The sequence below is a fragment of the Sander lucioperca genome, chromosome 10, assembly GCF_008315115.2.
Source record: "Sander lucioperca isolate FBNREF2018 chromosome 10, SLUC_FBN_1.2, whole genome shotgun sequence".
Taxonomy (NCBI): domain Eukaryota; kingdom Metazoa; phylum Chordata; class Actinopteri; order Perciformes; family Percidae; genus Sander; species Sander lucioperca.
The window spans coordinates 11,032,132-11,046,633 of record NC_050182.1 but is presented as its reverse complement, the minus strand read 5'-3'; the positions used below and the strand labels follow the sequence as shown (position 1 = coordinate 11,046,633).

General features: G+C 41.8%; 1 protein-coding gene across 5 annotated transcripts in view; it reads right to left on the bottom strand.

The window, feature by feature from the left end:
• Positions 1-14,502, bottom strand: part of sema6e (sema domain, transmembrane domain (TM), and cytoplasmic domain, (semaphorin) 6E) — a 182,648-nt gene that overhangs the window by 46,499 nt on the left and 121,647 nt on the right. For all 5 annotated transcript variants that reach the window (XM_036006021.1, XM_036006024.1, XM_036006025.1 and 2 more), the window contains 8 exons: positions 13,503-13,559; positions 12,924-13,025; positions 5,636-5,726; positions 3,788-3,910; positions 2,221-2,309; positions 1,802-2,019; positions 850-981; positions 433-588 (listed from right to left, as the gene is read on the bottom strand). In XM_036006021.1, coding sequence (XP_035861914.1) covers positions 433-588; positions 850-981; positions 1,802-2,019; positions 2,221-2,309; positions 3,788-3,910; positions 5,636-5,726; positions 12,924-13,025; positions 13,503-13,559 — 968 coding nt within the window. The remainder of the gene's footprint in view (positions 1-432; positions 589-849; positions 982-1,801; positions 2,020-2,220; positions 2,310-3,787; positions 3,911-5,635; positions 5,727-12,923; positions 13,026-13,502; positions 13,560-14,502) is intronic.

The window sequence follows — 14,502 nt, the reverse complement described above, 5'->3', positions numbered from 1 at the left end:
ATGGCGGCAGAGAGAAAGATGTGAGTGAAGCCATTCGGTCCGTTGTGGCTTCCGAATATCCAGAAGTTAAAGCCCGAGCAAGAACAATCTTTGCGGAGTTGTGTTGGTGGCCATGATGTCGTGGCCCTCCTCCCCACGGGATTTGGGAAAAGTTTGATTTTCCAGGTCGCTCCGTTAGTGGTGAAGGAGTTGGCTAAGGCGAACGCTAGCGCTGCTAAGCTGACGTCACAACCAAACGTTAGCTATTGGTTATGGCAGATCCAGAGTGGCTCTGGGCAGATCCAATAGTTTTAAACTTCAACAGAATACCCAGCTTCAATGACATTAACACTTGTCAATGGAGAGTGGCCAGACTCTCTGTACAAATGAAATGTACCAGAGTCTGGTAGGACCAGGCTAACCTACAATGTGCCTTTTAAACAAATCCCATACCTGCTGGTGGTCCGGGTGAAGTAGGGCCTGTCGTTGACCGAGGGGACGGACTCGTCCATGAGCGGGTAAGACTTGATAAAAGTCAGGGTGTCATCAGGGAAGCTGGTGGACGACTTGTAGGCAGCCGCTGAGCCCTCCCCGGCGCAGCATCCCGGCCTGTACAACAGCAGCAAAGACAAAAAACAAACCCCATCAGGAGTGAATTCAGTTCCATGAGTACAGATGTGAAAAACGCTGGCAGCTGTTTGGTTTTGGGGACGAGCAGGAGGGGGAAACAGGTGTCTTGTGCTTCTTCTTTTGTTTGGAGTGGTCTGTGCAGCACAATAACAGCAGCAGCTGCAAAAACCTCTATTGTGAAATGCAGAAAAACATGTTCTTGGAAAGTGACAGTTTGTCATTTAAAGATGTGTTTCTTACCTTGGTGTGGGGACTTGTTCCTCCGGAACAGGTGTCCACGCTGTCTCACTGTTCCTCTGCTCTTTGAATTTGCCACTGAAGGCCTTCTCTATGTCGTCCATGTAGAACGCACAGACCGCTGAGCCGGTGATGCTGTTGAAGGGACCACAAGGGAAGACGAGATTAGACAGAGCGAGACAAAGGGCTGGAATTCAGCACCTCATCCAAGTCTGGCACAACCTTTGTCTTTAACAAGGAGAGCTCAGCTTATACTGACGGTTAGACACATGTACATGAAAATACTACTTTATTTATCCTGTGATTTTTTTTTGTCCTGCCCAACATTTTAAGGCAAACTGTAGAAGAGACTACAGTTTGCCTTAAAATGTTTCATTGTTTGTAAAGCCCTTGTAACCTTGTTAAGGGAAGTAAATTAACCACATTCCTGGTGGGCTAACCCTTAGCTTAGAGCTTACTGGCCCTGCTCTGGAGCATGGTTAGCCCCGAGTTTGTGGGGTTATCCCCTGAAAAACTACTAAACGTGGGGCTTAACGTTTACAGTTGAAATGGGGCTAATGGAAATTACTGTATGTTGCTGCTCGCTGTTAACAGCAAGCAGCAACATCATTCTAAAATGTTAACATTAGCTACATGTTCAAACTGACACTTAACCCAGGGCTAGTAGAAGCGCAGAGTCAATTGTACATTATAGCCCTGAGGTAAAGAATGCAGTGTAAGCCCTGAGAGAGAAACCAGAACTTTCTATAAGTCATTTTAGAGATAGCTACTGTATATGGTATTGGAGGACAGGACTATTTGTTTATGCAGTTTTTTCTTTCTTAAAGCACAGAACTAGTTTTTGTTTGAACACACTCCCCTGCAAATAATAATAAAAAATAAAAAAAAACATGTAGATAAACCCAGACACACACCACAGCTGACATTGTGAAGAGACAACAACATTGATCCCAACCTGTTTGCCTGTGTGGTGAAGACGCCGAGCACGGCCGGCCGGTGGTTGATCTGCAACACGTTTGTCAGCGACTGCAGGACATCAAAGTAGAAAAAGGAGTCGCCCGGGACGGAGCAGTTCAGCCGCGCTTTGAGGAACGAAGTCCAGTAACGTTCCAGCACCCTCGGCGAACCGCCGTTGTCATTCTTACAAACACGTGCGACTCTGGAGAAAACCACCTGAGGGGGACAGCAGGAGGGGAGGATCCCTTACAGGTGACGACTCATTTATAAATCATGTTTGCCAACATGGAATATTGAGCAGACGTTAAAAACTATTGTTGTGGTGTGCGTGGCAAGCGATGTTGTTTGACTTCATTTCACTCGAGACAAAAGTACAGACACCACAAACCACACGTCTGGCTGAAATGAGTCCCTCACCTTGCCAAGAGTGGTGTACTCCACTGCGATCTCGCTGAAGAAGAAGTACACATAGTTCCCGTACTCAATAGCGTGGAGGAAATGGGGCTCTTTGGGAGACAAAAAAGAGAAGTGTGTGTCAAATGGCTGTGAAGTCTTATTTTCCAGCATGACATTTACATAGCGAGCAGGCTGGGAGGGGAGCTGGTAAACACAAATGCTCAATTTGGAAAATGGCAAATCTGAATATAAGGACAGAAAGATACAGAGAAACAAACTCACAATCACAGAGATAACATTCATTGTATTGAAATAGCAGAGTAACTAAGGACTTAATTGTAATCAGCTTTTGTGGGTTAAGAACTATTAAAGTTGTAAGTGTAATTAAGACATGAAATATTGATATTATATATACAGTTAATATATCACACAGAGTATAATAAATTAATTGACCGACATTTCCTAGTTCATACATACTGAAAGAGACAACAACAATTCCTCAGGATCTGGACGCCTGTTTGACAACACTATATGCTCCTTTTATTGAGGACGACCAGGAAGGTATCTCTCCTGTGGTGACAATCGATTAATCAAGAGAATAATTGGCCAATTACTAGATAATGAAAGTAATCCTTAGTCACAGCCTCACATAAAAAATTTCACTGGGAGATTCTGACGACTGAAAGTGATCAGATTGTTTCACAGGGGTGTTAGAGAGCGATGCATCGTTGGCCGAGCACAGACATCAGCTTGCAGAAAACAAACAAACTAGACATGAGCCAAGTTACTTGTGGAATTAATGTTAATCAGTTACAGCTGACATAATCCGTAACAGTGAGCGGCGGCTAGAAATGAGAAGTCTACTACCTGGATGTTTACTACAGAAAGGGCACAGAGGGATTAAAACGAGATTTGTTATCCTCTGAACCCTGGCATTATGTAGACTTGGAATATCTGATTCAAAAAGGAACCAGCCTCTGCTATTAGAACCCAACTTTAGGCTACATTTACATCGCTACGTTTTGGTTTTTAGCATAGTTTTGAGCCAAAAGGGATCTCCGTGCACACAAGTGTTTTTAGCTCCGGTAGGAGAACTAATCTCCGTTTAAACTAACACGCCCAAACCGCATATCTCATCAAAATTCTCGTACACTGGGCATGCACGTGCCGGGGTAAACAGAAGGCAGCAGGTATACTCTGCCCGTTGCTGGTAGTTGCCATGGTAACATTAGTAGCTAGTCTCAGAGGACGAGACGCCATGACCCAATTAGGCGGCGAAACAATGGCGTCAGTGTTTCCAAAAGGTCTGCGTTTGCAGCCGTTGAGACGGCAACAAAACTCTGCAGATGCCAAACCCAAACGGGGTCTGAAGTGTTTTTAGATTCCTCCAGTTTAGGGGCTCCGAAACTCCAGAGCAGTGTGAATGCAAGGTTTAAACGGAGCAAAAGATATTCGTTTAACCAAAACGTAGCAATGTAAATGTAGCCTTAGTTGTTGACATGTCTTCTGTTTCCACAACTCAACACCACTAGCATAAAGCTGTACGTTAATGTGCTAAATATTACACTTTAACATGCTGGGTGCTCACCTCGCAGCCATTTGGAGTCGTACTTGACTGTACGCAGAACAGGGCTACTTTCTCCCAGACTTCTGTAAATCACGGCATCGCTCGCCAGGAAGTCTGTCATGGTGGCCGAGTAGAAATCACCACCTGAGAACAAGAGGACATAAAAGCAATTGAGCTACGTTGTCAGGGACGACAATTCTTAATGATAACCCACGCTCTTTCAATATGTCTTTTTGGTCACAGGGGATTTTTTTTTGCCCTTTAAGAAGAGGCAGAGGATAACAGATGCAGGAGAATGTGGCACTTTTAATAACACCCTGTGTGAACTTTGCATAAATGTCAGTGGAAACCTGGCAGGATGAAGTGCAGGTCTGGCTCTCTTTTCACTCTCCGATGAACTTGACCCCTACGTGTTCACAAAGTATCAGCTTCTCTCTGCTATCATTAGTACAGAGAATCTGAACACAAATCAGAAACCATCAAGGGGCAAATTCCCATTACACCCTGTGAGGAGTTGTGCACTTATATTGAATTACACTCATTCAGACAGACTTGGAATGATGTAGTAGTTAACATGTAGTTTAGTCTATCATTACATTTTCATTTATATATTCTCGGATACAATTTTCCACACGTCTGAGATGGGGGCAAACTCAACTACATGTACATATTTAAGCCATCTATTTTTCCGACCCATGCTGATGTGTTTTAGAAAGACCCAGGCAACCACTGGTTTCTGTGCAATATGAAAATCAATAGTCTTGAAACTTGCTTCAGTAATGCAATCTGTGACAGTGAACATCAAGTCTGCATTAACCCTTGTCAAAGTTACATTATGAGGCAATGTCGGACTTTACCACATAAGAATGTTAAACTGACAACAATTGATGCAGACTTGATGTTCACTGAAGTTTTGCAAATCAGGCATATGAAAATCATTGTATTATATATTTAGGTGCACATTTGTATTTAATGAGCAAAACCTTGTAAAACCTGGTATGGTCTTTAAAAAAAGAATTTAATAAAGATCCTAATAAACATTTATACATATAACACTTAGGCATGAAAGTTTGCAGCATTGATTGCCTAAGAGCCTCTCTCAATGAGCAAATGTATTCACAGTCAGGTATATTGGTTGTTTTACCAGTGACAACTTCATATTACCTAAGCTAACGGCAGTTTAATAATAAAAAATAAATAAATAAATAAAAAAAATCACAATATGAAGCGCGTTACTCCCAGGCTCACTATTACTGGAACTTTAAGGACACTTTGAAAGAACTAATGGCATAGACCAGCAGCTATGGGAGTTGAACCTGTGCCATTTCAATGACAGGACAGTCTTTACAGCAGGGGTGTCAAACTCTGTTTCAATAAGGGCCACATTGGAAAATGAGAATCACATCAAGGGCCAGACATGTAGGGTTTATTAACATTTATTTATTTGAAAAAGTAAAATATATTCAACTGTATTATTGCGTGTCTCATAACTTTCTCACTTAAAGTTTGGTTGACATAAAGCCCTACAAAAAGTCAGGAACAAAGTTCCTCAGCCATCACAGAATTCAGCAAATCAAGCAAAACAATCGTTCTGATTACATTTTAGAAATGTAACCACAGGCTTGAATATGTAAACTCTCTGGATCTGTTGGAATTTATGAGTTTCAAAGTCGGCAAATCAGCTTTTTTAAGTGTGATTGCAGTTAGAAAACAGCTTTCCCGTTTTTTTGCTTTGGCACACAATTAGGATGGCCAAAATTTATTGTGAACCTAAGTTGATATTCGGGCCAGATCAAAATATGCGAGGGGCCGCATTTGACCCGTGGGCCTTGAGTTTACATGTGCTCTACAGCCACTGGCCTTACTCACCTGCAAAAAGGCCGACGTTGGACTGGCGGGACTCAAAGGGGCATCGAGCCTGTCCCACCACCTCCTCCCCTTCCTGCTCCAGCGTGGACATCTAGGTCAGAGAGGACACAGCGACAAAGGAATACTTTATAAGGCCATCGACTGAACTGTAAAGCTGACCCAATAGAAGAATCGGATATAAAAGACAACATGAAAACAGCATTACGGTTTACATTTGTAATACCCCACGAGGCTGCTCGGGGTGCAAAATTGATCAACAAACAAAAGTCTCTAATGCAGTGGGAATTGTGGCTGAATGCAAGGGATGCGTACCAAATCAATCTGTGATTATGAAAGGCAACACATGCACCATAAAGATTAGTTTTATTTGATGTACTGTATGTGGGCCAGGTCCATAAAAGAAGTGTGTGAAGGTGGAGGTCAGTTTATCGCTCAGCCGCAGATATTTAGCTGCTATTTTCCGCCACGCTGTTAACAAGGTTGTAAATCTCAGGTACAGCAATAAGCAAAACCCAGCGGTGTGTATGTGTGTGCGCAGCGGATTCACCCTCTGTAACACACACACACACACACACACACACACACACACACGACCTGGTTTATGTGATGCTGTTGCCTCCTTAGCAACAAGCATTGGTGCTCTATTGTTATTCTGTTTCAGATCTCATAGTGTACCTTCGCTGCAAACCCTGAATACAAAGATCAAACGGAGTGGACATAATAATGGGAACACTTACACAACCTAATCAGGGCTATAGGAATACAAAAGAATTCAATTTAATGGAACTTTTATACAGTTGATTATATCAAAAAAAGATTTTCAACATTGTTGGTTCTTGGTTCAGTTTGTTGGTTTGTTTGTCTGATTGCGGAAACACTACTGGCCCGATTTTCAGGAAAGTTGTTGAAAGGGTGTAGCATGGGCCAAGAATCCAGAGGAGCAAATCCAGATCACGGGGCGGACACACACCTTATTTTTTCACCTTCGTAACACTGAGATAGGGCATGGTATGGCGGAGTTCTGCGCTCTCCGTGTGCCGTTCTAGTTTGTATTTTGTACAAAATGTACTGCTGCACATCATTTTTCTCTTGTCCTGTTTGTTTAGTATTGCACGTCATTGTGGTTATGTTTTTTGATTACGGTCTGCCAAGAGACTAATTCTGGCACAACAGAGCTAGAGATTGACTTTTTGGGAGTTCATAAACACCCCTTTTGGTATAAAAACTGTCATTTGGGGTTTGTAATTTGTCTCAGATGATTTTACAATTTGCACAACAACAACAAAAACTAAGCCTCTTGTTTTAACTGTTCTTGATTTAATACTTGGTTAAAACTGCAAAGAAGTTGAGATTTTACGTTATCTACATATATGGACCTATAGCTTGATTATTAAGTAATGCATTATGTCTTAAATAGTGTCAGATTCCATTTTTTCTAACCATCTCCGTCTGCCACTGTCTCTTTCTGAAAATGTCAGCGTAGACATGGATTCATTGGATTTTTATTTCCAAGTAGGACAAGAGGGTTAATGGCTGCTCTCTGTACACGTGACAATACAATTATCCAGTGGAGGAGAAAATGAGCGATCCAGAGCCTTGCCACGTGAACTCTGCATAAATGGCCCAAGACATTAGGCTCGTTCGAGATGAACTGCGCCTCGCCTGTAAAGTGTACGAGAGCAGGCGGCAGCAGCAGGGGGCGGTGACAAAAACCGCTCTCAAGTCGGACAGTTTCCAGCCGTTTCCAGCAGCCTTCAGGCTGAACAACACTGTGGTCCGATTCTGATTTAATAAAATGTTATCAGACCCATATATCAGCTTGTACACAAGTCTCCAGTTGTTTTTATTATGACAGAGTAGCTTTCAAAATGCTCTACATGTGATCTGTTGCTGATTTTAATTAACAACAGACTGTAGATGATCCGTAATCTGAACGAATTTTGTCTGACTTCTAAACGTCCATATCAGCCACACAAGTGGTTTGTACAGAATAAGCCTTTAAATCAGACAAATGGCAGTTAAAATCCCTCCAATTCAAAATCAATAAGAAGTTTATATAAAAGATCAGCTGACAGGCAGGCGTTTCCCAGCATGCCCTGGGTCCGCCTGGGTCTTGCAGTCAGTAAAAAGCAACTGCGCTGCCTGCGTCTCAAACCTGCGGCTGCCTCGACCTCGTGAGGTTATCGTTGCCCACGTGTGCATGACATCAGAGCAAGTCGGGATCAAGTCGGACACAAATCTAACCGGCATGCATTGGGCGGCGATCGCCGGTGAGCGATTCTGTGCAGACCTGGCTCATCTCGAACGAGCCCAACCTTACAAAAAAACTTCAGATGCAATCCAACACAACAGCTCTGCCCTACTTATCACATCTGTGAAGGCATTTTATTGTTCAGACTGAGTCACTAGGTTGTGTTGTTGGTGGGATGAATTGCATTCTTTGCTGCTTTTTATTGGATCCTCCTGTAGGGCATCAAAGTTGAGCTTTGGTTTGTTAGATTTGGTGACAAGTGATGTTCACAGAAACATGACTATAATCACAAGTGGCAAAAGACTGTTTTTAATTTGTGTTCCAGTTTGGCTTTTACAAGTAAATGTTCTGATCAATAAACATCTATTATGATTTTTTTTGTCATTTTTTTAAATTTTTTTTTTTAGGTTGGCTGTTTTCTTTGACAAATGCCAATACTGACAAGGTTCATGGAAGCTAATTGCATTCTGCAACTAACCAAGACTTACTTACTTACCTACCTACCTACCTACCTACCTATCCATATATCTATCTGGACTATGGAATTTCTGGCAATGTGATATTGAACCCTGGAGAGTCATCAAAATTAAGAAATCAAGAGATTCTTGAAAAAATAAATAATCGGCAGGACTGAGACCATATGAACAGAAATGAACATGTTAAGAGTATCATTCAGCCTCTAATCAGTAATCACAAGATTTGTTCTCTTCAAATAAATTCAATTTGGTTTTAAATCTGATTAGAAATCCACAGCAGTGACCAGACGTCCCGTCTGCAGAGTGACATGATTTGAAGTGAAACCGCGGTTTGTTAATCACAGAAAAACCCAGACCGTAGAAGTCAGAGAGAACTGAGGATTCAACAAAGCTGAGTGGTGACTGCAGGATCGTTACCCCAATGAGCAGATGAAGACAGATGGATTTGACGCTTCAAGGTTTTGTTGTATCGCAAACGCATGTTGAAGACAGCCTCTCTGTTGTCTACGGACCAGCTGTCTCAGCAGTCTGGTCAGTGAAGCTGACATGGTTGGGCATCTATTGGGCATCCATTCATGTATTTAACAAACACACACACAATCCCCCCTTGTCCTCCATAGTTTTTCCGTGGAGTCCCAGAGACAGACACACACACACACTCCCCCCTTGTCTGCCATAGTTTTTCCGTGGAGTCCCAGAGACAGATTCCCTGATATGATTTACACTTCCTCCCTCTCTCCCCAGCTGTCTGGATAGTCATCTCTTGCACTCTCTTTCCAGGCTAGGGAAAAAGCCGAGGGCCGGGGAGAGAGAGAGAGAGAGAGAGAGACACACACACACAACACACAACACACACACACACAGAGCTAGGGGGGTTACAGAGACGGAGAGAGAAATAATTTGTGGAGGTGTTTAGTGCAAATCAGCACTGTGGCAGGGAGATGATGATGATTAGATGTAGGTCGGTATGCAGTTCTTTTAAACATTAAACATCAGTCTTACCCCTGAGTATTAACCTTTGGACATACTCTGTAGCTGAGCAATGAGACTGTGCAGGTTCTTTATGATACCTGAGACATTATTTGATCCTGGAAAAATACTTTCCAGGTACTATCCATCTATGGAGATGCTGCATTTTGTTCATAAGCCCCCAGACTATTCAGGGTAATAATTCAATATGATCAAACATTCACTTTTGGTTAATTTGACCAATACACTAAACCCCTCTCACAAATAATGATTGTCCAATCACAGCTTAGCAGCCATAACTAGGCGGCATAACTGCAACGAATTGTCACAGAGCGTATTTAATGTTATTTATTCTTTGTTGTTTAATTTGTTTTTAAATGCCATTTTCTTTCATTAGCTTTGTTCCTAAATTATGTTTTTTTCTGTATTGATGTTTTATCTTATGAACATTTAATTGCTTCCATTTAAATGTAGTAATAAATGGGCTTTATGCATAACTGTTTAGTTGTTGTTGGTGGAATTAAATGAAAAACTTTGCATTAGTTACGGCGATGGTTCCGACAAGTTTATTCATGTCACAAACAAAACGTACTCACTTTACATAATAGATTCAGAGGTTATCTCTGTATTGAGTGCCAGCAATACAAACTTACTAACATCTATACTGTTGTATTATAGATGTTGCATTATAGATGTTACTCCAACTCCTTGATGTAGACCACTCTGTTAGTTCACAGGTCAGCGCACTGAGAAAAAACCCAGTAAAATGTAAAGTCTGAGTTATACAGCGCCCCTTTGGATTTCAGTCTCCCCTACACGGTTAGATTTACAGCCTGTGCTGTACGACTTGTACTTCCTCCTCCTGCTCTAATGGCCTGCTGTGAATCACAGTCCAAACCCGTGATGTCACCTCTGAGGCTCCGCCGCAATGTCATGTTGGGTTTTATTCAACAGACCTCAAACTGGAAGAGATTTACTTTTGCGTTGCAAAAAACATATCTGTGCCTTTACTAAAGTATAATGTCTTCACTTAGCCGCCTGCTCTCAGCGCTGGTGCACTGGAACGATGGAATTGACCCTTTGCTAAGCCCCGCCCTCCTTAGTTACTGTTGATACGTCTGACAAGCTTTCGGGCCTGGCACGTCAATTACAGTATGTACGCACCGGTGTCAGACATTCCCAAGGAGATAATTAGTAATTTTTGGCGAGCAGGTGAAATATCTGAGAGAGCAAGACAAAAGGGACTGCAGTATGCATTCGAGGGATATATCCACGACATAATATGCAACCCATTAGAGAATAATTTCATCAAAATTGAAGCTAAAGCCTATAGGTCATGCCATAATGTGAGCCACCTCATACGCTGACCATTCAAATGGGAAACATACCAATTGAGGAACAGCTATGTTCATGCACAACAGGGTAAGTGACATTTGAAAATAATCTAATAATTATAAATCAAACAGCTTATCCATTCCAAGTCTTGTGGAATAAACACAAAACATTAGCCTGACCACTTTGCAATGATAACATTCTCCTTTCTTATATTTTTAGCGATTAACAAAATGCTGAAATATATTTTAAAGTATGAAATATATTTTAAAGTATGTCAGTGAGCCTCCGTCTTGCCTTTAATCATCTTATTTCACGTTCAAATATATGCATTATGAACAAAGAACCGTCATTATTTCCAAGCAATGCTGTGCTGAGTTAGCTAGCTAGCTAACTAACATTAGCGTGTTCTTGCCTTGGAGCAAACGTATGTGTTTATGTTAATACTGTCGACATTTAGCTAGTTGTGAATGGGGCCTCCCACACTGCTTGATCCACGCCCGGCCTTTCTCCCCTTGGGTTTTAGGTTTCGGGAAGTGAAAAAATTCCACCACCCCGTCCAAACTTTTAGGATACCGGGTATCGGATTTGCACAATCCATACGCACAGCGCTTCGGCATGTTTCCCTCGCTCGAAATCTTGACTGACCTCCCGCGCCTATTTACGGTTGCTAAGCCACTCTCTTTTCCCCCTCATCTTGTTGCTTCTTACTTTCTTCCTCTTTTCATCTCCTCCCTCTGGATCGTTGTTTCAGGGGAGTGAAAGAAGCTGTTGTATTGTTGCTTTCATCAGCAAATCTTGTGTTCTGTCAACAGATTTCATCTCCGCCTTGTTGAGCCAACATATTATTCCACCAACATGAAGCGTTTGAAGTCACCTGGCCACGTGAAATACAAATATGAAACCATGCACATGTGCTCGGATTGTTTGGAGGGCTGCTTTGTGTCTTCTCCACGTCTGACATGATTGTCCACACTGTCCCTTTTTATACATTTAATCATTTTCCAGTCAGTTTCACTTGTGCGACTGCAGTTTGAGCTCACAGCTGTTTGTTGTATCATCATTGAAAACACATATTGAAGCGCTGGGTGCCAGACTTCTTTTACAGCTGACAAATGCTGCATTCAACCTGGTATGACCAGTCTTTGTAACAGTGTTTGTCTAGGTGTTTTTTCATAGCAGATGTCCTTTTTCCAACTGGTGTTAACAGTATTTTATCTATTGTTCGGGCTCTAATAGCCGATCACAGATGGACCGTATCTGTTTCAGTGTATCCGTACATGTGCAACACAAAATTGCACTGCAGTTAGAGTCTTTTAAATCATTCGTTTATGTGACCTTACTTTTTCTTAGCTCAAGTAACACATTTTATCCATTTTACTAGTTTTTTTATTCATGGTTCTTTCTAATGATGAATACCACCTAAAGTAAAGTTTACTGTTCAAATGTCCTATTGTATATGCTTTAAAGCTATAGTGTGTAGTTTCTGTCGGCCCCTTGAAGTATTCTAAGTAATGACAATGTGTCCACATGACGCAAACCTATGACAGCACCAGTTTCTGAACATAGCCATACTGAGAAATACAGAGAGAGTTGTGTGGAGCTGACAGGCTTAATTAGCTTTGTATCTTTGTAATGCAACGGACATTCATTAATATAAAATAGCTGCGCACTTTAGGTTTAAATGTTATTTTTTTGTAAAGTGTATTGTACAACTGTAAACTATCCATCCTCACAAACATGTATGGGATATTTATTTTTATATATATATATATATATATATATATATATATATATATATATATATATATATATATATATATATATATATATATATATATATATATATATATAAAAAACAAATCAGTAATTATATCAGATTTCACCCCCATGAGGGTTGCATGTCTTGTGATGCATGTGCCCCAGTCTGAATGTGTAACACTGACTTTATACAGCATTTTGCAGTTTTCACAGATGTATAAAACATCTGCTCTGTGTGAGCCTCTGTGACCTGTGTTTAAGTGTGTTTATGACATGATATCCCTGATAATGACACTTTCACAAAAAGCCAGCGAGGCGCTAATGTCATACGAGTTTAGATTGCAGTTTGTCGTTTCCATTAGCAACTCAAATAATGGGGGTACAACTCCAACGGCACACAACCACAGAACCACACACATCTCATGTCAGCAGTACTGTAACATGATCTCTTATCTGTAATTGAGGCCAGGAGGCAGCACGCAGCAGCTCAGTATCTTACCTTGTAGTTACGGCAGGTGGGGTTGAAGGCGTTGGTGCCGCAGGCGAAAAGCGTCTCGTCATTACGTGGCACCAGCACTTTGATATAGTTGTAACATTCGTCCTGTCAGGTGGAAAACAGCTTGACGTTATTGTGCATTAGGGACCAGGTCCATGTTGGCTACTGGCACACCAACGACAGAATCAAAGCAGGACTTACAGCTGATAGAGTGCATTTTACACACACACACACACACACACACACACACACACACACGCGCACACACACACACACACACCTTTAACAGTACATTAACACATGGCCTGGTTTATATGATGCTGTGTCGCCTCCTTAGCAACAAGCATTGGTGCTCTATTGTTTCACTGTAGCTCTGGGGAGGAAAATGCTTTACCAAAACAAAAAAAAACAGTCTGTTCTCCACTGATGGTCGTGCCATTGATTCTGATAAGCTACCTGCACGCCGTTGCTAGTTACAAATCTTCACGTGCAGGAAACGATGGAGGAGGAGAGCGAAAGGAGTGAGAAATGAAAAGGCAAAAACAGAGAGAGAGGAAGATGTGTCTGGAAGATAATACTCACGCTGTTTTTGCCTCTCACAGTGCACTTCTCCACATCCTTCGTCTTCCAAGTCAGTTTCTGAAAAACGAACAGACAGCCAACTGTCAGCTCAAAGACAAGCTGTTTCTCACCACCCCAGCTTTTGTTGCTCCCAATCGTTTAAGTGCTATTACGAGACAGCTGTGATGAAAATCTCATTAACTTAAATAAAATGTTGTGGAATAAAAACAAACTAACAAATATCAGGAATGTCTGCGCAGCTCGTCAGCAGGCAGCTAAACATTGTGGTTCCTCAGTGATAAAAATCACTGTAAAATAAGTCTGGATCTGTGAGAACAAACACACTGGAATCAAAAGACTGCAAAGGATGTTTGCTTTGCTTCACTGTCCACATGAGGAGCAGTCAATTAGCTCCAATTAATCTACTGGCCAAAAGCTCCACCCTTATAGTCTACACACACACACACACACACACACACACACACACAGACACATAGAGAGAGAGACACACACACACAGACACATAGAGAGAGAGACACACACACACACAGAGAGACAGAGACAGACACACACACAGAGAGACAGAGACACACACACACACACACACACACACACACACACACACACACACACACACACACACACACACACACACACACACACACAGCTAGTCACCCAGTGGGCTGTAATGGAAAAAAAGATCCATCAACTTGTTAACAAGCTCTGCCTAGTTGAAGGTTTAATGTGCTCCTTTCAATTGTCAGATAATTTACTGACCAGATTTTTCTCAGAGTTCATAAATACCACAAACGGTTGTGTACACTTCTGTTTTAGTTCCAAGTCATTCTTTTGTCAACAGTCCTGACAGCATTTGAGCAGACAGGAGCTTGACGTCTCACTCTGTGACGTATCAACACTTGGGTATAATGGGGCGGCCTGCTCTTGGTCTTTTTGTCTGCAGTCTGTGCTTAAGGGCCACTCCTCCGATATTTGTAGTTTTTAATGCTAATCGTGACTTGAA